The 26,999-nt window shown below is 39.1% G+C and overlaps 1 protein-coding gene across 6 annotated transcripts in view; it reads left to right on the top strand.

Annotated features, from left to right (window-relative positions):
* osbpl6 (oxysterol binding protein-like 6) overlaps nucleotides 1–26,999 on the top strand; it is a 52,294-nt gene that overhangs the window by 5,732 nt on the left and 19,563 nt on the right. For all 6 annotated transcript variants that reach the window (XM_030428306.1, XM_030428304.1, XM_030428308.1 and 3 more), the window contains exons 2-6: nucleotides 6,246–6,488; nucleotides 22,048–22,170; nucleotides 22,606–22,659; nucleotides 24,256–24,369; nucleotides 24,463–24,633. In XM_030428306.1, coding sequence (XP_030284166.1) covers nucleotides 6,339–6,488; nucleotides 22,048–22,170; nucleotides 22,606–22,659; nucleotides 24,256–24,369; nucleotides 24,463–24,633 — 612 coding nt within the window. In that variant the 5' untranslated portion in view covers nucleotides 6,246–6,338. The remainder of the gene's footprint in view (nucleotides 1–6,245; nucleotides 6,489–22,047; nucleotides 22,171–22,605; nucleotides 22,660–24,255; nucleotides 24,370–24,462; nucleotides 24,634–26,999) is intronic.

Genomic DNA, 26,999 nt, shown 5'->3' with positions numbered 1-26,999 from the left:
TCTTAATAATTACAGTATCAATGAGGTTATAATAAAAATTTTGCATTTGTAATTCATTTACTTAACTGAATAAACAGGCTGTTCTCAGAGGAAAATTAGGTTCCCAGAACACTGTTTGAAGCTAGAAAGACAGCAGGGTCTGCCTCATATAAACAGTAAAACAGTATGAAACTGTGGTGTCCTTTAAGGTCAATTTGTTTATTCAGTCATTATAAGTAAGAAGAGAGTTTGTGATTTAATTTGTTTAGGCATAAAAAAATCAATGAGATATTTCTATTCTAATTTAAAATGTCTCCTCCAAAACTACACCGCGCACCTTTTAAAAAAAAACAAAACAAAACAGATATTTGCCATGCAGACCATCACCATGTAAGTTACACATCCTGTATGTGCAACATACGTATAGGATGTTTTGCAATACATCTCATCCATTTCAAAATACTACACTTACATATACTTTTCAACCCATATCCTAATACCAGTGGGTTGGTAAGACAAGACAAAGAGCCTTGTTGTAGGAGTGAATGTGGCCAAGTCGTTAAAGTTTAGTGCCATCATTTTACAACTAGAGGCATTACAAGAATGTGGACAGAAGGGTCCTTCCCCCAGAATGTTACATACTACTGCCATTGTAACTTTATGTCACTGAAAGCTCCTCTTTGTCTCCTAGTATCTTGAAATGTCCCAAACACATCCGATTAACTGAGCCTTATATTTTTGAATAGACCCTTAGAGAATGAATTTGAGCATAACAGGCATCAAAAGAACATATCAAATTATATTACATTTTTCAAAAACCTAATTTGATAGAATCAGTTTGTTATCAATCTTTCAGATATAGCATTGTTTATCTACCGTTTCAGTAGTCTGTTATATTGACTGGAATTGGAGTGCTCAGATTTCCACTGTACACTTTATTCCTACATTTTTCTTAACATGCAAACTGACCAAAAAATCCTGTGTCCTTTTCAGTCTTTATTGTCCCACCTGAGAGGTTTGCTTGCAGTGTATGAAAAGCATTGACATCAGAACAGACTCACCCAACAGTAAACAGTACAGTCAGTTACAAAAGATGTCAAGCATAGCAGTAAATACAATGAGGGATAGCAATACATAAAAGCAAATGGAAACAGGCGAAACCATTCAATGATACGCTTTTTAAAAGCTACTTCATCCCAGTTAAGTGTTGCCTCCTTTTTTCAAAGCTCATTTCATTTCATAGTAATATGATAGAATCACAAACCTTACTGCACTGATAAGAGAATGCCCTCCACAGTTTACCACACATTTATCACCAACAATCACACATTTGTGCAGTCAGTAGTGTTTGTTTTGACATAGTTGTTTAGGTCTCGACCAGGTGTTCAAGAAGTGTCGTTGTACTATCCACATGGCAGCGGCTGCCTTGTCCTCCTGCTTAAAGGACCATAATGATGGTGACTGGATTTAGAAGATTAAGCTCATGATTAATCAGGTTCTGATCGGGCGTTCCCCAACATGGTCACTGGCTTTGTATAGGACAATACTGATCTAAACAGGACTCACATGGACAAGTTGTGACTATCATTTTCTTGTGCACTGAAGGTTTACTATTGATGGCATGTGCTTGGCATTATCGATGTTAATGATTAATGATTAATCAATTAATTGCTGTTAAGAATCTAACTGATTAAAAATGTATTAACCAACAATCAGAGATGGGCACAAACACAACAAAAAAAATCTTGTTAGAAATGACAAATACTTGCATGTCAAACATATTAAAAAATAACCAACAATTAAAGACATATAAAAGACGTTCAATACAAACTGATACTATTACGCTTTAATTGATTGTTAAAGCAGCAGCTTATCAGTTAAAGAAACTGCTAAAAATCTACATGCCAACTTTGCAATGATGGTTATACTCCAAAAGTGCTGCATTGCTCACTTCAATTAGCTTTTGCCTGAAGAGGCAAACACAATGTAATCAGTAATTTAGAGCTGCAATGAGTAGTAATTTAGTTCATCAACAGAAAATGTATTGGCAATATTATTATTGTGTTGTGGCATGTTGGTTTAGCAAAACAAGTTTCTTGATGAAGTCACCGTTGGGCTCTAGGATATTGGGATGAGCATTTTGTGATTTTATCCTATAATAATAAACTTTATTTGCATAGCTCTTTTCTAAACACGAAGGTTTTAAAAATGTCAAAAAGTGCCTTTTAGGTCAAGATAAAAACAGTACACACGGCCAATACAGAAAAAGGGATAACATAAAATAGAACAAACAATCAAGATAAAAGCAACATAAAAAATACAAATGATTAAAAACCCAATATACAATAAAAGCATGTAAAATAAATGTAATACAAAAGGGATGGAAGCCAGATCAACAGCAGATTTATGATAAAAAAAAAAAAAAAGCCGTCCTATAAAAGTACGTTTTGAGGTAAACTTTAAAAGAAGGAACTGTCTTTGCAAGCGGCCTAAGCATCCCTTTGGATATCTCTGTCCATTAGACAGGGATATCCAAAGCTGTGGAGCTTCAATGTTAAATGCCCGAGTTTAATCACTATCAAAAATCATTGTTTATTGCAGCGCTGCACTAAATGATGAAAGTGTTTTCATCATCTTTTATGTGACAAGCAGTTTGTGTTGACAGTGGCAAGGTTTTCTGCAAAGGTTTTCACTTCACGTTCACTCACAGCAGCTTTGTACTGTATGTGCTTTGGCATCTTTGCATCCTTTTCATGTGCTCCTTGGTGGCTGACTATGTCTCTAATTTATAGTTAATCCTCCTGAAGGGACTCCAAGTTTATCAACTAGATGGAACGGTGTATTAAAACAGTCAAGTTTACATTTAAATTACTCCCCCCTTCTTTTTCCTTATTAGGTCAAGGAGAGTGGATCTATTAAATAGGCTAAGTGGAATACACTACCTGAATGGACTTAGCGCCTTGTCTTACAGTAGCTTAGATCTCTGTTGGCCTAAAACAGGGCAGGGATGATGACGTTGTTAAAGGATCTGAATTATAGATTACAGTGTGTGAGTGCACGGCACAGTTGCATGTGAGAGTGTCTACTGCTGAAGTGTGCAGAGCTGCTCAGTGGACTCAGTGGAGGGAGTTTCCCTGACACATGGGAGAGCACATCCTGTAGCTCTAACCACAGGGTGCTCCAGGGTCGTATGCAATGAACATGAAGACTCTCTGGCACACAACATATGTATCACTCACTCTTGATAATCCTGCAATGCTACACAGTTTTCTTTATCGGTCTTCTAGATTTAGTCTTTGGCTTCACCAAGGCACCAAATTAATTATATAAAATAAAACAAAATGTCAAAACATTATGTAGAATATTATTATTAGTAACAATATGAGTCTGTATATTGCGTCCCTCTAAACAACTGAACTAGATGGAGACAAACAAACAAAAAAATGGCTTCATTCAGCTTGTCCACCATGATCTTAATCACTAAATCCCAGAGATCCCAAATTGATCTGAAAAGCCTTTATCAACATTTACACCGACTTCATATCGGTAGCGTGCTAGCGCTGTTAGCTTAGCTGCTACAGTGAAGATTCAGGCTTTAACAGGGGTGTAAATAACGTCTTTTCATATCAATTTTGGATCTCATGGTTTCAGGTGACTTGGATGATTCCGGATAACATGTAACACTGTATTGTTGTTACTACAAGTCTTCGCCTGAGCTTCCATTGGCAGAGGGATGAGATAATGACTGAATTTTCATTTTTGGGTTAATTTATCCTTTTACGTCATCAAGTTGCAATTTGTTTTCAGATAAACATCGGCAAAATCTAAACAAACTTAATTTACTATCACAAAAAACAGCATTTTCTGCCTGAAAAGAAATCATTTATTATAATAACGGCTAATTTTTTAAATACTTTTTTATTGTTGAAAATACAGATGGAGAGCGATTGTTCTGTAGTCAGCAATTTTGATGAGGGAAAAAAGAGAAGTCAGAAACCAAAAAAATTGTATACTCGTTTAGATTAATAATGACAGGACAAAAGACAAACAACCCCCACCGTCTCGGAAAATCCTTTGTATTTGGATTGGTTCTTAGCACTTAGTATTGAACAGAAACAATAATTTAAAAGTTTGAAAATTCAGTTTGAATGTAAGGTAGGATGTAAAAATGAAATTAGGTCCAGATGGAAGCAAAAAAACAAAGCCATCATATTTTAGTTGAAGTAAGTCATCTATAAAGGCTCCCCAGATCTTCCTTACGTTGTAGAGGATCTTCTCTGGAATGCAGATCAGTATTGATCCTGTGTCTTTGTGAGGAAGAGAGGTCATATATCTGTTTTACTAAAATGCATTTTTTTGCAGGCTGTACTGGCAAGTTGGTGGATACATTTTCTGTCAGTCATCAAATCAATTAATCAAACAATTCTAAGTGCTATATTATATGCAACTGGATTTGTTTCAGTCCAGTTCCCTATGATATAGCGCTTAGAATTTCCATAGCCTGGATGACTGTGGACCTTTAATCAACAATCAACAATCAACCAATTATTTCAGATTCAATCCAATTATTGAATAATCAAGTAGCTACCCTTACATAATAATGCTTGTCCTACCATCATGTGCACCACTTGGACTGTGGAGGTATATGTCTCTTATTTTACTTGTTTCAAATCCTCCCTCACAACATGATAGTGTTTTGAGTTAATCAGACTGTTTAAACGCCTCGTCTTGTGATTGTTATGCCCCCAAAGTCAAATTATCAACATTGAGATATGTTATCAAAAATAATGTGGTGTTTATCCTTGGAAGCATCCAATAACATCCTCAGTATCTCGGTTTCTGAATTGAGCAGGGTTGGTTTATCTGTTTGTTTTCTACTATCTCACGATCGATGTATGTTTTATCAGTGCTGAGACCTCCTGAGAGCTTAGACAATTACACAGCACCACTGCAGGCAGTATTATTGGAGTCAGCACAGAGCAGCACAGTACAATGCCTAATGATGAAAACAAGAACTCTCCGTTGCTTTCTGAGCATAAGGTTAACAAGATATTTTAAATCTAGTATATCTACTCAAGATGCGGCCCTGCCTGCCAACGGTAACCGAGCGTTCATAGTTTAAACCAAAAGTTGTTGTTTTAAGGTAGTTGTCAGTGGTTTGTGACCATGCAGATGAGCTACCTTTACTACATTGATTTGGTATCCTTATCTAATTGCCATCATTATCATGGTCGTAATTAGATGTTTAAGGATTTATGTTGCACCATCCTGAGGGGTGATCTCAGCCTCCTGCTGTGGAGGCAGTGACTGCAGCCAAATTGACAGGCAGATCTGCCACATTTCCGGGTTGTAAACAGAGTTCAGTGCCTGTAGAAAGATCGGGGGGTTGCAACGGACAATTTGTATCAAATTGATGTATATATTTATTGCATTTTACTGACCGTATGTGAGCGGATTATAATGTGATGTAACAAATGTGACTTTTGCTGTTTCTCTAGGTTGCCTGTGTTTAAGTTGTTTAATGCTGCTGAACTTGGAATTTCTTTGTGAAGGACTCAGGTCAGATTTTCAGCGACAGTCCAGGGTTGGGACTATAGGTGTTCTTGAGTGCCTTGTCTCAATGCCTCTCTCTGCTCCAGTAACAGAGAGCAATGGCAGCTAGCATAGTTTAGGAATGGAGTCCGCTGCATAAACTAATGACCAGCTTGCTGCACAACACAGTAGTTCCACAGAGCGTCTTTAAGATATTGTGTAATTGGCGTTGTAAAATCACTGCAGCACTACAAAGATGCAATGTTGCTATTTAGGCTAACTTAAACAAGTAGACAGCGAGTAGTTGAAGGCTCAATTCAACATGGGTTAGTGCTGAAACAATTAGTCGATTGCTCAATTTGTCCATCGAAAATATGATAATGGTTCAGGTTCCGGCTCTCAAATTTGATGACTTGCTGCACTAGTCTAATAACGGGCATAATGAAAGGCTTGTTCAGTAATGCAAATGTAATGAGAAGAATCTTAAAAACCCACACTTCAGAGAACGTCTCAGGGCGTCCCTACTGAGCATCTGTGAGTTAGATTAACATACTGAAATTGATGGAGCTCTGCATAGTTCAGTCGCACGTCCCTTCAAGGAATAAACCGGACGAAGTGTCGTTGGATTTTACATTCATGTGGGTCTGTGTCTGGTATAAGCAGCACTGGGACAGAATGAGGAAAGTGAGGTAGATGCGATGATGTAACTTCCTGACCTTTGTTTTTTTTTTCAGATGAACAGCAAGCTGTGAGCGTGTGTCAGAGGATGCTGCTGATCCGCGGGGCCCAGTGCTGAGGGAGGTCCACGGAGCCAACTGGTGCCCAACATGTCTCACCACCACCAATACCAGCGTGGCCCCCATGGCCGCACCATGAGCTCTGAGGAGAGGAGTGGCACCCCAGTCAACAAGACCACCTCCACACCGGTTCACAAGAGCGCCTCTTCCTCTTCCTCTTCCCAGCGCGACAGCCGGCAGGTAATTGCCAGGCCACAAGGGAATCCATCTAGAAATAGTTGCCACTGAATGAATGTGGCTTGAGCAGGCAATACAGAGAGGAGTGAATATTATTTTGAGTTGCTGCAGTCTTCTGTCAGTGCCATCGTCTAGTGAGACAGAAAAACAAAGAAGATAGAAGGAAAGTGGGCCTGCCAGGAAACATGAAATCATGAAATATTAATTCAGTGTGTGGAACAAAAACAGTCAAACTTATCATGTAATGAATACAATAAGGTCTATTCAAACAAGATGATTGCATCCTCGAAAATGCTGACAAAACCAGAAAGCAATAGCAATACTTCATGCAATTCAGAACAGGAAGAGATAAGAAAAATACAAACAGATTGATAAGAAGGTGCAGACTATTTATCTTTTGCAAGTTCTTAAACATACTACAAGGAACTTTTAATTGGTTATAACGCAGTCTCAATCTAATACTAATCAGTCTAATACTAGGTACAAGGTAAAAAGTCCAGCTCTCCTCGTCCAGCTGTAGTCCTGCGCTCTCGTCAAGTTCAACAGCTTGATCCAAGATGTTGTGGTGGAGACAGGTCTTTGTGGGCACACAGTCTCTGATTTCATGTTGTTTTGCCAACCAGACTGCCATATGTCCATTTCCTTTTCCTGTGACCGGACATTAGCCAGGAGTAGGCAAAAAAATGACAGTAAAAAAAAAAAAGATGTAGCATCATTTGGAGGAGCTACAGTACCGACAACCAGCAAGAAGCTGTTTCTATAGTTACAAAAGCTGTTATCTATTATTTTGCGGGGATTTAGCCCTTTAAATGCCAGGGCTCACCTCCCCATGTACAAAACCCCAACACTATAATTAGGGGTACTGGCATTGCATCCTGCACTAAATGCTGCTAAGTGATGATTGTGATTGATTTAAAGACATGTTAACAAGCCAGATTGTTTTTCCCATCTACCAGAATGGGAAGTGGTGCAAACAGACAATTCTCCAGCACTAACACAGAGCTATGGCTGGTGTGGCTATGCAATACTAAGACTACAGTAGCTTCGGCAATAGTGTGGCATGCAAGAAATCTATCCAATTGTATTTATTAATTCACGGTGCAGATCTGGATGAAGGGAATTTTATCTGACTTTATTTACTTACATTGTGAGATTTTGATTTCGTCCATTTTTTGACATTTTTGTTATTATCTTAATACAAAAAAAAAATCATTTGTTTTTAGATGGCTGATATCTAAGTGTGCTTGCAATTTGATGACAATTCTAGATCAGTCTTAAATTACCGTTAAGCAGAAATGGATTATTTAAAATTGAGAGTGATACAGAGCTGTTAAAGATTTATATTGGATTAGGCTTGATTGGCCCTTGGCGGAGGTATGCGCTTGACTGAGTACCATTCTAGTTGATCATTCGGTCAGGTGATCAGGGGTCATGAACCTCCTCATATGGCCAAATGACGACCGATAGGCCAGGAATTTGGCCAGATTCTAATTGGGGGATAAAATCTGGTTTAATCCGTACAGTGTCAGTCAAGGTTAATGGTCACAGGATTTCTTTGACCAGTTGATGAGTTTCATCTGTCAAATTGTTCCCCTATTTCAGATGAATGAAATGAATTCAGGCATAAAGAGATTGATACAGATCTGATAAGGACTAATGATTAATAGTTTATTCCTGTGAAAAGTCCATCAGTAAAAAGACCAATGGACTATCAACCCTACAAGACCTCATCAACTGATTAGATCACTAATCAGCTAAGAGAGAGCAGCTCTTAATTCCCTGGTTAGTAAATAAAAACCTGGCAGAGGCACGGTAAACAATGAGACACGCTCGCATTTCACAGTTCACAGGACAAGCGCTTCAAGTTAACCCCTGTTGTAAGCCATCTGAAGCCCCCAGCCCTCTTTACCTCACCGAGCTGCTGTGTCACTGTGGCCGTGCAGAAACAGGACACCAAAACAGGAATCTCTGACATCACAGCTTTTCCGTCGGCACTGGGTGATGCATATTTCATGAGGGACAGGCGGAGGCTCGGTGCTCTGCTGAACATGTGGCACGCTCTGGTATGCTGAGCGGGAGACCAGCTTGTGTTCGCACTCCACGGGAGATGGCCAGGAGTCAGTTTGAGAAATGGGGCCCTGTTTGAAGCACGCATTCAACGGCCTGCATTTTCGTGAGGCAGACTGTTAACCCCTCTGTTCATTGTCCCTTTCTTTAATGTCGCCTACTTGCTTCTGGTAACAAGGCCTTCATGAGTGAAAGGGTTCAGCATTTCAATTCCCAGACGCTCCATAATCTTAAAGACAGCTTAATCTGAGAGCAAGGTTATCTGTTTGCTTTTCTTTTCTTATTCATCTCTTTTAATGTGTTTAATGAAGTCAGGTAATACAGGCCAACAAGGCAGCCACTAAGATAGCAGCAAAGTCAGGAAGTCTTAGTCTAGTAGATTATTTTTGTGCACCTGCTTGATAAAGCCCTCAAGATAGTAAATTTTTGGATTGGATTTTGAAAGGATCAGCAGCCACAAGAAGAATTAGTTCTTGATTGTTGCAGCTGTTTTGTGTTTTGTTTCAGCAGTGGTCACTAAATGATGTGGTGATTTACCTGTGGGCAATCTAGAGTCTTGATGAGTCAACTGCAGAGGCAGGTGTATCACTCAAAACCACAGAAATCCTCTTTGGTTTGATTCGACTGTCTCAGACGTTTAGCTCACAACCGCTTGCCGGCAAAAATATACAAGAAAAGTAGGATCATAAGTCTCCTGCAAGTACATTTTGAGAGACACTGACTTTGAAGTAACAGTAAAACAGAGCTGAAAGCGTGTTTGGCATTTAGATATTTCCATTTTTCAATTACAATCTGATTCTGATACCTGAATTTGGACATCTTTCAACACAACTTCCCCTCAAGCTGTTGGCTTTACACATAGCCAGCTGTTGTCTTGCTTTTTTACTTTTCAAAACTAAAATATCTCCAAGTTGAGGAAATGTTGAGAGTTTGTAACTCATTTAGTTGCAGACTCATGTGCCATTATGGCGGGTTCATGGTTCATGGTCAAGCTCAGAGGTTACACAGAGGTCCTGCGATAATACTAGGCCCGTGTTTATAAGCATGTCGGTGATTTGGTGTTGTATTTTACTAAACATCTGTTTTTCTGTTGCCAGACCAGTGAGGAATTTGATTGTGGCTCATAATATGTCGAGCAGGAGTCAGATATATTGATGTTTGAAATGACTGACAATAGGGCTGCCCGATATATCGAATTTTCATCGTCATCGCGATATGAACATGTGCTATAAACACATCGCAAAAGACTGCCTGACACACGATAGATAAGAAAAATAATTTTGTTTACATGCGCCATGCATGCACCTTGAGCATGCCAACATTTAGCCTATCAGATGGAGCCCCGGATACAAGGGCCAATCAGATGAAGCCCCAGCTAGGCGTTGGCTACTCTGACAAAATTGGCTGAGGGAGGAGAGAAAGGCGATGAAAATGTGGTCGACGAAGACCTTATGGTTAAAAAGAAACAGCACTTCTGCTATATGGACTTATTTTGGATTCAGTAGAGACAACGTGTTACAAACACAGGTACTGTGTAAAACATGCCGAGCAGTTGTTGCAACTTCTAGAGGAAATACAACCAACCTCCATCACCACCTTGCAATACAACCATAAAGACCTACACGAACAATTCAAAACTAATGTTAGCCATAGGGCTGCCCCCGACCAAGGATTTTCTTGGTCGACCAGTGGTCGTCATTTAGAGCGATTAGTCGACTAATCGACGCATATATATATATTTGAAAAAAATAAATATATATATATTTTTTTTTTTAAGGTGGAGGGCGCTGTGTCATCTCCGCAGTAAAGTGGATGCACCTGTAGAGAGATTTACACAATAAGTAAAACACAGTGAGCTGGATAATTTAGCTTCCCCAGTACACACGAATAGTCTAATACTAGCGCATATAACAATAATAAAATGTATTTATCTCTGCTCTGTTCGTCATGGAGGAGTGATAGGCGAAGTTTTTCTTGCAAAGTTTGCATGTCACCTTCTTGGGTTCATCCTTCTTCTTTTCAAAATGATCCCATATTTTAGACGTCTTTTCCGACGTGGTTGGCTATTAATTGTTAACTGTCTAACCGCGATGTCGAAGGGACCTGCCGTGTTGAAAAAAAAACACTGACAGTGAGTGAGTGTCACGACTTCCTGTATCTGGCCCTTCAAATTAAAAGCCCTCCAGCCTTTTATACACAGGCCAGCCGCCAGTCACATAGATTTTGACTTAATTTTGACAAGACATGGCTCCAAATGTTTTTTTTTTCTTTCCTGCGACCAATCGACCAATGAAATTTTGGTCGGCTAATGAGTTTTTGGTCGACCAGTGCTCGGTCGACTATTTGGGGGCAGCCCTAGTTAGTCATCATTAACTATATAGTTGATAATATGCAAACTTCAATATTCGTTTATTTATCGCAAGTTATATCGTCATCGCAATATTGAACAGTGTTATCGCACATCGCAGATTTTCCTCATGTAGTGCAGGCCTAATTGACAGAGGAGCATCACAAGGTTGTCATATTCAAGTAAAGCCACAAAGCATGATACTTTATCTAAATGAGCTGCCAATGTATATTTATTCTTGTTACATTCAGAAATTGGGCAAAACATTTCTAAACTATAATATAAATGTGGCTGCTGAGGAAAAAGACACTCTGCTTCTGTGACATTGATGTTGGTGTTGATGTCCAGAAAATTATGTCAGTAAATATGGCCAAAATATAGACACACTTTCGTGTGAAATATCACATCCCCTGGCAATACAAGCCCTTTGCGAATAGGGCTTAACTCCTATCATTCTCATTGACTGCTGAAAAACTTTGTAGAACTGTTGAAGTGCTGATTAATTAATTAACAAACCAGTGTTGGATCAGCACAGTTACGAATAAATACAGTGTGATACGGAGCTGTGTAGCACTTTACCCACACCTTCGTCACTGTGTTTTTAGATCAAGATAAAGTAGAAATTAATACGTTAAACTTCAGCCGCATTCTTTGGAAATGTTAACAGAGGTTTCTGCTGACTGTATCCAAATATGCACCTCTGATCCATTACATCACTTTGCTACCTACTACTACAAGTTAATGCTCAAGTTCAAGATGAGCCACCTAAAATCTTTAAACATTTATTAGGAAGAGAAAAAAAAGAGAAAAAGAGATGTGACATATCTGTCGTTATGTACCAATAAACACAGGTACATAGAAATTGGAAAAGTTATTTTTTTTATTTCAACCTGTAATCCTCTCAAAGAGGAAGGTGTTCAAGAAAAGGCTAAAAATAGATTCATATTATGCTGACAAAACAATCTCAACAGAAGGTCTCTTTAGAGGCTGTTTAGTGGTCGTTGTGGCTTTCTAACAGCATCTTGGTGAATCAGGTCGAGAATGGACTTTTATTGTGAGGATATCTCCTATGGAGGACCAAACCTGACATAAGTATAGATAAATAAATAAATGCATAAATGCATATATAAATACATAAATAAATAAATAAATGCTGAAATAAATGTATAAATAAATAAATGCATAAATAAATACATGCATAAATAAATGAATAAATAAATAAATGCTGAAATAAATGTATAAATAAATAAATAAAAGTATAAATAAAAGAATAAATGCTTTTTATTTATTTATACATTTCTGTTCACCTACATTTATTTATTTCTGTATTTCTGTTCAACTACATTTATTTATTTCTGTATTTCTGTATTTCTATTCACCTACATATATTTATTTCTGTATTTCTGTGTCCATATGTAAATGAGGAGGTAGGAGGTCCTAACCTCAGTCAAGACCATGATTGGTTACAGGAGTGTGCTCGATGAGGGTCTACTACTTCTGCCTTACTAGGAGCGCTGATTCCTGTATACTGTACAGGAATGTTGCTGGCTACCAGCAAGCCCGCTCAGCTAACTGTTAGCTGCAGTTGTTGACATTTGTTCATGTAGCTCTGGTTTAGTTATGAATTTGACTGGCGTTCATTTTAACTTGCGAGGGTCCCAGGTGTGCTGGTGGTGTGGTTTGAAAATCCCGTCTGGAGAGAGAGGGGTCCTCAGCCATGTCCGCTAACCAGGAAAAACATTCTGCTCATCGCTCCAAGTCATGTAAATGTGTATTCTAGACGAGCGCTACAGAGCACAAATCGTCCAAAAGTGCATGTTGTCGGTCCCATATCTTTGTCGTGATTGTCTGTACTCTCAAATAACTCATGGGTGGAACAGGCTGAGGCATTTGTTCACACCGAGCGGCTCGAGAGCAGCGTGGAGACCCCTTTTAGCTCTTATGTTAGCTGTTAGCAGCTCGCTGTAACGCAGCGTCCAGGTTACCTTGTGACACCGGTTACCATCGGGTATTTTTCATTCCGCACTGTTCAAATGGTCGCTTAAAGCCATCGTTCCGAGCTGCATACATCGTTATTAAGCTGAAGCTAAGTCAGTGTGAAAACTGTACACTGTCATACAGCCTGCTGGTCAAACAGTCTGCAGAGCAAGTTGATATCCAGCCCGAGCTCAGCGTGAGGTCAATCAGCTGTGGCAAATCGTGAGACGTCCAGATAAACCTCTGATACAAACATCAGTAGCGACAATAGTTCATAGGAAAGCCCAGATATGTATCTCACTCTCGGTGGTAACATGTGTCAACAGTTAACCTGGACGCTATGCTCTTAGCGCTACAGCGAGCAGCTAAAAGCCAACTAGCAGCTAACTGCTAACAGCGGTGTCCACGCCGCTCTCGAGCCGCTCGGCGTGAACAACTGCTTAATACTGTTCCACACATGAGTTGTTTAAGAGTACAGAGATTCACAACAAAGATATGAGACCGACAACATGCACTTTTGGACGATTTGTGCTCTGTAGCGCTCGTCTAGCAGTGGTTTGCCAGTCGCAGACCCGGCTTCTCCGTGTGGATAGAAGTGTTCGAGCCACGTCAAAACGAATACACGTATACATGACTTGGAGCGATGAGCAGAATGTTTTTCCTGGTTAGCGGACATGGCTCTCCAGACAGGATTCTCAAACCACACCACCAGCACATCTGGGACCCTCGCAAGTTAAAATGAACGCCAGTTAACCTGTCACATTGGTCGAGGCCATTAAGCTAACTGGAGCATTTTTACAACGTTACAGAGAGCGAGGCTTGAGATCAGGAATCGTTTGCTTTTGTCTGGCTCTCCGATTTGACCAATCATGCTCTTGACTGAGGTTAGGACCTCCTACCTCTTCATTTACATATGGACACAGAAATACAGAAATAAATATATGTAGCTGAATAGAAATACAGAAATAAATAAATGTAGGTGAACAGAAATACAGAAATAAATAAATGTAGGTGAACAGAAATGTATAAATAAATGCATTTATTCTTTTATTTATACTTTTATTTATTTATTTATACATTTATTTCAGCATTTATTTATTAATTCATTTCTTTGTGCATGTATTTATTTATGCATTTATTTATTTATACATTTATTTCCGCATTTATTTATTTATTTATGTATTTATTTATGCATTTATGCATTTATTTATTTATTTATTTATTTATACTTATGTCAGGTTTGGTCCTCCATAATCTCCAGCATATATCAATGTTTTTGAAAATGTTTTTGAAAATTGCATTGTTTTCCTGCATCAGAGCCTGTGCAGGGAGTTTTTAGTGATATAATGACGGTGGACCGTTGTAGAGAATATATAGTACGGTTCATCTTCCCCAGGGACATCTGGACGAAGCACACTACACACAGAAAAGACCTTTGCTGGCTTGGCTGGGCCTCAGTTTTTGAGGAAAAATGAGAGCAGGGCATTTTGTTTGGGGGAAAGCCTTAATGAGATCCAGCCCCCATTTTCAAATCAATACATGTCACTTTCCCCTCTGCTGACGAATACTCTCACTCTGGAGACCCTCATGAGAGCAATTAGAGGCACCACCTGCAGTAAGCACACACACACACACACACACACACACACACACACATACACACACACACACACACACACACACACACACACTTACACGTTGATCCAGGATGTTGCTGCAACCATCGTTTTTTTTTCTCTTGCAGCTTGTTATTTCCTGGTTAGATACTATGGTAGCAGCTCAGAGATAGAAGGAGGTAGGGCTGGGTATTGTTATTGTTATTCAATTCGATTTCGATTCTTTAGGTCGCAATTCGATTCAATATCGATTCGATTCAATATTGACTTAAATGCTTCAATATCGATTCAGTAATAAGTAGTAATAAACAAATAATTCATTAGAGTACCTGTTGATAATTTTTTGATTAAAAATAAATAAATCTTTATATAAATCATTCCTCTAGGAAGTTCTAGTTCGAATTGAAATGTAAACAAAGGTACTCGATGTGGTTAGTTATAAAATAGTGCAACCGTAGTTAAGCTGAGAAAGTGCCATTGTTTCTGGGACGGCATGGTACATTTTTGTCTGACATAAACATAGACATGACCGCCGTCCCTCCGCCCTCCGGCTAGACACGAGGGGGTAAATGTTGGCACTGACCCCCCTCTCTCCCCAGAGGAGAGTGCTACTCGCGGGCGCACGGTGCAGCGGCCAGGGTGAGACCGGCTGCGCAGGGAGTTTACTGTCTCCGAAAGAGCGGTGCGTCAGACATTGGCTACCCGCCTCCGCCATAGGACGGTGTTTCCGCAGCGCATCACCCTCCGACCCTCGAGCGAGGTCGCGGGCGAGATGCTTCCAGCTACTTGAGGCGGGGACCAAGAGGTCCGGCGAGGGACAGCAGGTGGTCGCTTGCTCGAATCAATTCAGAGGATTTTATGAATCGATATTGAATTGGGAATAAATATATTGCAATGCATTGATGAATCGATATTTTTACTCACCCCTAAAAGGAGGAATAGATTTATGAGAAAAATGATACATTGATTTATGAAAGTGGGGAAATCTGTGATTATCAAGCGATTATCAGCTCCTCTAAAGTCAGATAGTGGCTGTTTTCATGGTAAAACAAATATATATTACTGCAGAGGAAAGGATGATGGAGCACTTGTTCAGACAATTGTATAAATCGGTGTGTACTATCTCCTGTAAAGACGTCTTCTGTAAAATTGTATTTTTTAAAAATGTATTTATTGTTTCTATGGCCACATTATCAGACTGACGAATGTTCTGCTTTGACATGGCTGATGACTATTTGTCCAACTCAAATATAGAGGCGATGATCTTGATAGAGAACAGAAATAAAGTTGAAAATGAAATGTGTATAAGACAACTACACACAGAGGTGTTTTTTTAATCTTCACACAGTGTGTGCAAGTGGTGCCAATCTGTCCAAGAATATTTGAGGTTTCAACTGAAGTTATGCTATGATTTCTTCATGAAATTAACCACCTCAATCCCTTTACAGTATTACTTCATATGAGGAGATAGTTCTAAGTGTTGTAGCGTAGGCAACTGGACTTTTTTGGACTGGACATTTCACCTCTCATCCAAGAGGCTTCTTCAGTTCAAACTAACTGGAGGGGAGTAGCCTGCAACTCTCCTCCAGTTAGTTAGAACTATATAACTGACTAATAGTTTCTACACACAGAGGGATGCGCAGCAGCGCTCCTCCCCTCCTCAGTTTATTTTTTTCATATGCAGAGTTGGTAAGGGGCCGGTGATTGTGAAACGGCAGGGCACTGGGGACAGAGGGTCCATGACCAATTCAGAGTCCAAATACAACCCCTTTGCGCTGTGCGCCACACTTCAGCCCAGATAATCCGCTGTTTAACTGGACTCGGACACGCCCTAAATGCACTAGCGCACTGCGCAGTAAACCATCTAAATAGGCTCCCTGAAATGATTTTATTTTATTTTTTCTAACTGCTGTTTCCAATGTCAATAACAAAAGTAAGAAGAAAGATACTGAGTTTGCCTTGTCAGGAATGAACATTCATATTTCAGTGAATCAGTCACCACAGTGTCCCTCCTCTACCTCAGTCATCCAAGGGTGTTTTCAGACAGCCACAGTATCTCTCCCTTGAGTCAGCAAGTCACACATGCGGACTGTAGTTCAGTTACTGAATCTGTGTCGTTGACACAGAGCACGAGACTGTGATTATACGCAGTCTCTCAGGGTGTTAATTTCTAATCCAAGTGGAAACCCCCCCCTCCTACTCTTCAGCTTTACTGCTGAGCCAGCCAGACAGTGCAGTGAAATTCATCCTCACAACACGTCCTCTGTGGTTAAATATCATTGTTCAGTGGTGATTATGGAATACGGGGCTGGGAACATGTTACAGTTAGAGTATATTGTTCCATAGCACAGTTTTCTTACACAAGCAGAGAAGAAGAACACATTTTCAAATAGCGTTGTGTGGGAACTCAGCGTTTGTTTTCATAAATCATACATTTTTTAAACAAAATACATACATACATACATACATACATACATACATACAGTAAAAAGACATTTCTGAAGTCATAAGATTGACTGTAGGGCATACAAAGTGTTGAGAGATATCTACCACCTCCACCTCGCCACTACCTCTACCTACTGTCCCACACCCCACCTGCCCTCCTTCCACCCTCCATGCATGACCTTTATATAATCACGTAGTCTTATTAAGATAAAGTTCTCTTATCTCAAGACAACGGAGAGAAACAAAAACAAACATAACAGACATAACATAAGCACATCAAGCACCAATCACAGACACTAAATCGATCTTGGAACCCATCAGCTGATGACTATTGCAGATATTGTTGAGTAGAAATTATTACTAAATAGAATCACGTTTAATACCTGCATTGAAACATGAAGCACAATGATAAAGGCATCAAGTTGCTTAAAGGCAGAGCGAGCAGCAGGAAAATAAAGGATGTCTCAATAGTCAGTCACAGATATGATTGTTGATTTTACAGTTATTCTGTTCTCTAGACAGAAATAGGCTTTAGACAGAGAGTTGAGCCTTTTATATGGAACAAAAGAATTTGTAAGAAAGGTTGTAAGCTATATGTTTGTCTAATTGCTAGTTAGTTGTTGCTGAAACTTGAGCTGCTCGGGTTTCAGCCTCTTAAATAAAGACCGGTGGGTCTCTGCCATCTGTGGCCATCATTACATCATTTTATCGGCAAGCTAATTTTCGACAACATTCAGGAATAAATCTTGCAACTATAAAAGTCATTTTTAGTATTAATTGATCTCATTCTTATCAATAAATATTTTGGTCTTTATAATGTCAGAAAAATAGTGAGAAGCATCCTTTGTATTTTTCCAGATTTCTTTATTTTTTTATTTGATTTCCCATGTTTTTCGACCAGTAATCCAAAACTTTAAGATTTTAAATTTACAGAGACACATTAAAAGCAACAAATCCTCAGATTTGAGAAGCTTTTAGCAGCAAATGTTCAGTAGTTTTGCTCATTAAAGAATTTAAAACATGAATTGATTATCAGAATAGTTGCTGATTAATTCTCTGTTTAATAAGACACTGATCTTGAAAAAAAATTTTTTTTCTAAACATCATGGGATAATTAACCATTGTTTACAAGTGAATGCGAGATATTTATTTTGTTATCTCAAGTATACAACCATTTGTTTTCTAGAGACAACCAGATTAATTAAGTCACTGACAGAAGAGCAGACCTCTGTTATCCCGTGACAACAAGATAATTAACTTGTTGGCTCGACATAAAGTGATATGGTAAAGCAGTTACAGTCGTCCTCTCTAGGCCTCCATTTTGTTTAATTTGGGTAATCAATGATTCTGTAAGAACTTCTATTCATGATGAAACATTTTGTCTGTTCCATTGTTTTATCGCTCATTTTATTACAGCATGATATTTTATTGCGCTGCGAAGAAGGAAATAAAATGATATTGGTTGGATGTTGTGTTTATGCAGTGCAGACAAGTCCTCAAGTGTTTCAGCAGCAGTAGTGAACAGTAGATCAGATGTGTAAGAGAATTTGTCATCAGAAGAGGGCTGGGGTACTGATATTTATAGTGCTGATTTAGCCTAAGGTGTCCCTGAGGAGTGTTTGTCCTTTCTGCTGCTGAGGGAGACCTTAACTGTAATAGTTTGATTCATGGCAGCGTTAAAAGATCTTCTGTGCGATTGAGTGTCACTGCAGGTGGCGGATACAATCAGAAGTGGCCTATAGAGCTGACACAAGGAGACTTTGATTGATTTACTTGACTTAGGATAATCAGAGTCACTTAACTGTTCACTGCTATATTTCTTCCAAATATACTGGTGTCTAGCTCTCAATCTGTTCGTGCTGTGTTGGTGTTGTTCTACAACAACTGTCGATGTCTATTGAATTGTCATACGACCCAGCAGAGAAAACTATTTCCCATTGCCACAGACATACATCTTCATGTCGAGTTTTAAAGAGCCATCGTCTCAGCACCACACGCCTGTAACTCATCTTTGTTCGAACTCAGAAGCTTGAGACAAATATAGCTAGCCAGCTACACTGAGGAAGCTAAACTAAGACCGCAAAGACGAAGAAACACACTTACAGCAGCCCACAGAAAAGATAACAATCAACCAGTGCAACAGAGCGTCTTGGGTTCCCCTAGCGCGACAGGTTTTAATAGAAGAAAATCATAAACAGGAAATGAAGATTAGTACATTAAAGATTAAAACATTAGTGTACTGAGCAGCAGCAAACTCCTTTTCATTTTTACTCCTACATGTCACAACTCTGAGAGGACACACAACGTTTTTCTGCTCTCTGGTTTAAATGACGATGTAGCGATGATACAGGGCTCAGAAGTTGATGACTGTCAGTCATCGCCAAAGGACATTGGGACAGACTATCGGCCCAACTCAACCTATGACATAATAATTAATGTTGCACCAGGGCTATTATTGCATTGGACCAATATCATGTCATCCAGTATGAATGAAATAGCAGAAAAATGTGCTTAGATTTTGTATTCAGAATTGTTTAATGTTGTAAAAGGGTCTATTTTAACCTAAACTATGCTTTCCTTAAACCTAACCAAGTATGAAAACTATGAAGAAATAGAAAATAGGTGAACTTACCAACCACAGTCTGCTGAATGTGAGTCCTGCACTGGATCCATTCAGTCAAGACAGCTTGCTCCAGATGTGGCTTTTTGTTAAGTTAAATCAATGGTCCCCCAGGAACAACACTGAGTAGCAAAGCTATGACACCACAACAGCGCGATTGGTCAGTTGCAATGATGGTCCTGGAACAACGTTAATTATGGTCTTCTCAAATTTGGAGTCTTTTTCGAGGGAGACATGGAACAGTACAAATCAAGTCATAGTTATTCAGTGTCAAACAAACAAGCTCGTGGAACAAACCTTTTTAAATCTTGACACAGTAAAGCAGACAGCTTCATACTGAGTCTGCCACAAGGTCCTTCATTAGAGAGGGTAAATTCACCAAGAGGGACGACTCATTCAGCTTTAAGCTATTCTGCAGTGAGATCAATGAATGTGAGCAGAGGGCAGGAAATCACTTCCATTTTCAGGCTCTAATAACTAAAGCAAATTCTCTGACTGTAGCAGTAATTTCCATATAAACTGTTGGCATATACATATGCTCCTCTGATGTATTTCATTGATGTTTTGGACCTTAATACAATGCCCAGGAAAGTGCATTGAATTGCAATATCTGCAGCTGGAGCCGTACTTTACTTAGTGTGCTATTGATTTCTCATTTTAGAGCCAGCTGAAAGTCTGTTTGTAACTCTGCAGATAACACACAGGAAGTTTGTTTGAGGGTTTCTCGCTGGCTGCTGCCTATTAGTGCCCGTCGGGAAGGCTGTAATGGTCTAAATACAGAAGCTGTTGAAGATGTTTTGAGAATTTCACAGGCAACATTATACTGCGGAGTTGTTTAACTGATAATGACATAAGTGTTTCAAGCACAATAAGTGGACTGCTACCATTTACGATATGATTGCTCTGAATGCCGAGGTACATTCTGCTAATGAAGTGAGCTCCTCGACTTCCTCAGTCGCAAAGGCCACCGAGAGGAGGGGAGGAACACGACCTCATTACCACACGGATCTGTTTGCCTCGTCATTAGATTAAACAAGCGGCTGTCTCCTTCTGTTAAGTGTCCCACAGACCAAGGTCAGGTGTCGTAATGCTCACCGGACGAGTCGTCTTGAAGGTCGTTGCATCACACCGTGCAGAGTCACAGGCTGTTTTCTGTGTTCCCAGAGAAGCCCATGTTTGTTAAGTTATAGGTTTTGCCCTAAAGGCTCTTTCACTACTGATTCAAGTATGAAATTAAAAATCTGACCTATTTCACCACCATTACATTTAGATGTCTTCCATTTTATTAATATTTGACTTAATCTGATAGATAACCGCCCAAAAATAGATGACCGCATGTCATGTTGAGATTTTGCAACAGAGAGGAAACAACATTGTGCAGTTTGCAAAACAGTGGTAGACCGGAATGCATACAAAACTATTTTCTATGTGGCATTTTACTTTAACCCGCCTTGATTAGAATGTATGAGCAGTAAAGAAACATTTAATAAAGGTTTGTAACACACTGTACTATAGTGGTATGCAGCTTTAAAGGTGCAGTATGTAATATTTTACCATCTGTTGAATTCATACATCAGACAAACAGGAGGGCAGCATATCACCAAGGCAACCGCTAACTGCTGCCAACTGTTAATTTGGGAATGGTTTCAGCGCAAAAATGTTTACATATTGCACCTTTAAAGACACGTTAAATGTTTGTAAATGTACAGTATATTTGAACAATTCTAACTTTCTCTAAAATTTTCATCTGCTTACAACCACATAGTAGTGTGTTAAAAAACATTTATTAATTGTATTTACTGCTAAATGCTAAAAGGGGGGCTGGGAAACCAATAAATAAACATAAAAAACAAATTTTTGATAACAGAAAAACATTTAAAATGTTGAGTTTTTGATTTCAAATGAATAATATACAAAAACATTTTTGTAGTCAACTGATGGTGGGGCAGCTCTGCTGGCATAGAGTTACAAGAGACAGCTGCAGGAAAACATGTCAGGTACAGCATTTTGAACTTGTACACAAAATAACTTCTGAGAGACACTGAATAGATCATGTCGGGCCAGTACAGCAGGATGCAGATGATCCTTGTCCATTCCCAGACATTTTGCTGTGATCCCATGACTCCATCTGTCCCCCCCAGTGTGATATCTTACCTGTCCCTGTCTGACCCTGGCGTCCCTCTACTCCAGAGGCGTCACTTTGATTTACAGACCCTCTAGTAGCAGGAAGAGCACAGTCAGGAGAAAGCTAATGGAGTGGAAATGCTGAGAGAGCAGGGAGAATTTGAATGGGGTAGTTTTTCTTTTAATGTGTAGTACAAGCTAAATATATATATATATATATATATATATATATATATATATATATATATATATATATATATATATATATATATATATATTCTTTTTATTACAGCAGTGTTTCCTTCCTATTCTGCTAGAGCGAATGTATTAGTTCTGACACCAAGCTGTATTTTTATTCCTCTCCAGGAGGCAGACAGCTGGGAAATCATTGAGGGGCTGAAAATCGGTCAGAGCAACGTCCAGAGGCCCGATAAGCACGAGGGTTTCATGTTGAAGAAGCGGAAATGGCCCCTGAAAGGCTGGCACAAGGTAAGATCCACAGGCAGAGCGAGACACGGAAAAGCTTTTGTTGCTGGAAAATCACTTTAAAACACAGCCGCTGCTTGAATGTTAAACAGTTTGCTGTCTAGTAAAGTGCCTCTGCTTGAAAGAAGTTCCCCTTTTTCAAGCCTCACCCTGTCTGGGCCTCTTCTGTTTCCTTTAAAGTCACCACCATCAGCATCAGCAGAACTGTTGTTTTCTCATAACCTGTGAATACCATTGGAAGCAAGTCCCTGATGTTCGCATATTTGAACTCGCAACACTGCAGAACACACAGATCCGATGTCCTGCAGCAAATTATGACATGATAAATAATAATAATAATAATAATGATAAAAACTGGTACAATGTGATCTATATTCAATGTCTGCGCTTCCTGGTACTTTAACCAACACATTATTGTTGTGCTTATTTTCTCTGCAGCGTTTTTTTGTTCTGGACAATGGTATCCTGAAGTACTCCAAGTCCCCCATTGATGTAAGTAACCCTGACTATAACCCACAGGCAGAAACAGGGCAGCCTGGCCTGACATCAGCTCAGCCTGGCAATGAGTCAGCAGAAACATCTGCAGCACGGGTCGTGATGTAGGATGTGTTTTCTGCACGCCATGCCCCTTTGCACGAAAGCTCGAACTTTCGGGACCAAATGGAAATGTAACACATGACTGTGACAAAGGAAACGGGCACACTGTGGAGCACTTGTACCGAGTTTATCATGTGTCAGTGCTGTTTAAGGGGCTGCAATTAGCCAAGTGGTTAAGGAACTCTTGTCTGAAGGTTATCTGGTTTATAAAGCTTATATTCTTCAAATGAAATAGGAGAGGGGTCTGGTGTAAATTGAAAGCTTGTCTCAAGCGTTTCACCCACAGATTTGTGCAGATAGGTAGCAGTCGAGCTTTAAGCTGGACTGACAGAAACTGTACCAGGCACTGATTCCATACTGCGTAACACTGTATCATAGATTGAGAAATCAATCACAGGATCTTTTGTTTGCTCCAAATTCCCTCAGTCTCTTAAACTAAACATGCTGTTGCACCTTGCTACAGATATAACCTATATTTTCCCTCCAAGATCAAACATGCTTAAATATTTATTGGAGGAAACTTGTTCAATCTGTGTGAGAGTTAACATTAAGGCCACACAATGTCTTCTTTGGATTAATAATAAGTGAATTATTTTCACACACTTATCCATCTGCAAAATACTGAAGAATACCAGTATCATCCTCAGTATTTGGAATATCAGTTATGCAATTGTACACAATGCCCCCAGTTCAGTTTCACCTCTCCCCTTGTTTCCTGTCAGCTTCTCTAATAATAGCATAATAATAATAATAGTAATAATAACTACATAAATCTTTTCTGCATGGCGTACTATAACAGCACATTTCTATCAGGTGAGCTCAAGCACCTCTTTATTAACATCATCTGACGCCTTGCAAATGTGTTTGTTTAAGCTAGATATAATTTATTACTATTAACTACATAAAATGATATTTTTGCTATACAAGATGTAGTGATTCTGGATCCTTTTTCATGAAGTATACTATACTAGATTTTTGTCGCCAATATGACTATTAAGAAGTAAGAACTTCTCGGCTGATACACACACATTTTTTTCAATTATGATTCAAATGTGGGTATAAAATGCTGCACAGACATTCAGTGTACCTTCACTGAGAATTTGATAACAACAAACATCTTTTTCTTCATTCAAATCCTCTAAAAAGAAAAGTTTTCATACCTGGGCATTTCAGACACCATATACACTGATGCAATATATCTTTCTATCTGCGATATAAGTTAGGTTAGTTGTTTTTTTTGTGTTAAATACATTCAGCATTCTTATTTTTCTCTTTCATTCTACATGTGAATATATATAAATATATCTTTTACCAAGTTATAAATTTTTTTCTCAAATTAGCAAATACAATCACAATACCACTACTGTAACCCACTGTAAGTGCAGAAAAGCCCCCTGCGTTCAGTTTGCCCTGGTTGGGAATCCCTGAAACATCAGTGGAAGAAAAAATGATTGGGTGAACTGAGTTAACTGAAAAAAAAAATGTCCCTAGATTCAAAAAGGAAAACTTCATGGCAGCATCGACGTTGGCCTCTCAGTCATGTCCATCAAGAAGAGGGCCCGTCGTATCGACCTGGACACCGAGGAGCATATCTATCACCTCAAGGTAATACTGATGGGAGGAGTCAATACTGTGATTTTACTGCTGATGAACAGGAGGTCAGTTAAGTGAAAAGCTGTCCGTCCTCTTCTTATTTAGGTCAAATCTCAAGACATCTTTGATGCCTGGGTGTCAAAGTTGCGTCATCACCGGCTTTACCGCCAGAACGAGATTGTGCGATCTCCGCGGGAGGCCACCATGCGAACATTTCCTCCCCCAGCTGCCATTGAGTCCCCCCAACCTGCATCGAGTGTGGTGCGGGAAGCCAAGGTGAGTCTCACCCCCCTCCTCATAACACTATAGACTGTGCTTGTAAATAGTGTTGCAGCTCGTGATTATTGTAATTATTGGTCAATCATATGATTTAAAAAATGTATGAGAACCGGGGCAACACAGTTATACAGCATATTGATGAAGTACTATAGAGCTGCAGAGATGCTCTGGCCCCAAAAACCTGTTCTCCAGATGTAAGAAAACTTTGTTGTTTAATACAGAGCCCAACGAAAGTCACATCATGATTTTAATAATTTCATCATTCCCACTAATTGTGAATCATATTGTGTAAGTGTAATATCTGTCAAAATAATCACAATATCATTTTTTTTACCATGTTGTTAAGCCTGGATGAAAATAGGGACATTTTTTTACATTTGAGTAGCTGGAACCCGACACTATTTGACATTCTTGATTCTTTGACAGTCCCCTTTAATTCAGTCACACTGAATCCAGTATCAAACTTAATAGCCCTGTATCACTCTAAATTTTCAACCATGGATAATTGCTCAGCGTGGATTAGGCTCACCAGATCTAGGGTCAGCATCAAGTTTGATCAATGTGTATCATAGATGTCAGCCATTCTATTTTGGGCTGAGACCAATCCTACGTTGAAGTTTCATGGAAATGCTTTTAGTAGTTTCTTGTGTAATCCAGCTGATCACCCAACCAACTAACAAACAAATGGACCCAATTGGAAAATAACCTCGGTGGCGGAGATGATTATAAATGATCGGAATTATTGCTGATTATTTCTGTACAAATATGAGCTGAAAAACTGAAACCTAACAATACAGATTTTGATGTGACAATGGGATCGAACCAAAGTAGCCTGAACATTTTTAATTCTTCTACTTTGTATCAAGCCTAAAAGAAGACTCTCTCTCTCCGTGCGCTGAGCAGAGTGCGATTACTTATTCAAGAAGGATATGTCACAGGGACTGAGAGATTGCCTCGTTCCGTTTTTACTGTAAACTGGGAGAGTGTATCAAAATGTCATCCAGACGAGAGGAAGTAAAATTCTCAGTAACGACAGGAAGGCTTTATAGTGTTACCTGATTTTACACCTTTCACTTTCAATCCTTTCAATTCACCTGTTTAAAAAGAACATCTCCATAAAAGTACTGTTCTACCAAATGGTCGTAATCTGTTCCCTCTGATACGTGGCTAATTGCGAAACTAAAGGCTGTGAATGTGCAGCTGGATAACTGCCCAGTAATGCTGATTGTGCCAGTATTTATATTCTGATCATTAGGATAACAGAAAGGGTTTGTCTTCAGTTCAGCGTGTCAGCCTATGCACCTTGCTGACGTGTCTGAACTGTGAGTATTTGTGAGGATGCAGCCACAAAGTTCTTCAGGGAGTGTGGCTCCGTGCCTCATGCAGGCCATTAGAGGTGATCAGTAGGATGTGATTCAGGGCATCTGGCTGCAGCCTGACAAGCTCTCCCAGTAGAACAGCTCAAATGGGAGACTCCAGTCCTCGAGTCAGAATTAACTGCGAGACGAAAGACTTAGTTTTGGAAGGAGGACTGCCAAGGTCTCTTTGGAAGCTTCTGTATGGCAGTATTTGTTCTCTAAGTGCTCCTTAAAGCAGACAGTACAACAATGTATTCTTATGATTCAACTGGCTTTATTTAATAAGTACTTTTATTGACATTTAAAATTTAGATCTACTGCAGCTGTTGCAGGTGGATCGAGGTGACAGAAGATAAGATCGTTCCAGTAGAGAATGAGGGATGCATTTAAATACCAGTGATGTTGTTATATCCAGAAGAGCCCAGTAAGGATCTGTCACTTCTAACAAAATTGAATGAGACATTTGTTAAGAAAGAATGTCAAATATTTGCTGCTTTCACCTGATTATTCCTTATTTTGCTAAATTTCAACTTCAACATACCTCTTCTAGACCAGATCCCCCATCTTGAACTTAATTGATCCAATATACAGAACATAACCTTCATGTTACATCTGAGGTACTTGACGTTGCCCAAACTTAGACACATTTATTATGAGACACAAAAGTCACAAGATGCACTTTTATTATTGTAAATCATAGCCATGATTTGTATGGAGGACTATAATGGGCTAAATCACTAATAAATGAACAAAAGGTTCCATTAATAAATACATATGCCATTAAATGCATCAATGATAATATTTTTTATGAATGTAGGCATTGATTGATTTAGAAAATGTAATATAAGTTGATGTCTCTGCTTTAATTTGTCCCTGTTTTTATTTACCTTTTCATAATTCATCTATTTATTTACTTTACCCTTTAATGTTCTATTTTATTTGTTATTTTAATTAAATTCAATAAATAGGAGGAAGTGCAAAGGGAAAGTATCGAACAGACATACA

The sequence above is a fragment of the Sparus aurata genome, chromosome 9 (genome assembly GCF_900880675.1).
Source record: "Sparus aurata chromosome 9, fSpaAur1.1, whole genome shotgun sequence".
Lineage (NCBI taxonomy): Eukaryota > Metazoa > Chordata > Actinopteri > Spariformes > Sparidae > Sparus > Sparus aurata.
This window is presented reverse-complemented; position numbering and strand designations above follow the sequence as displayed.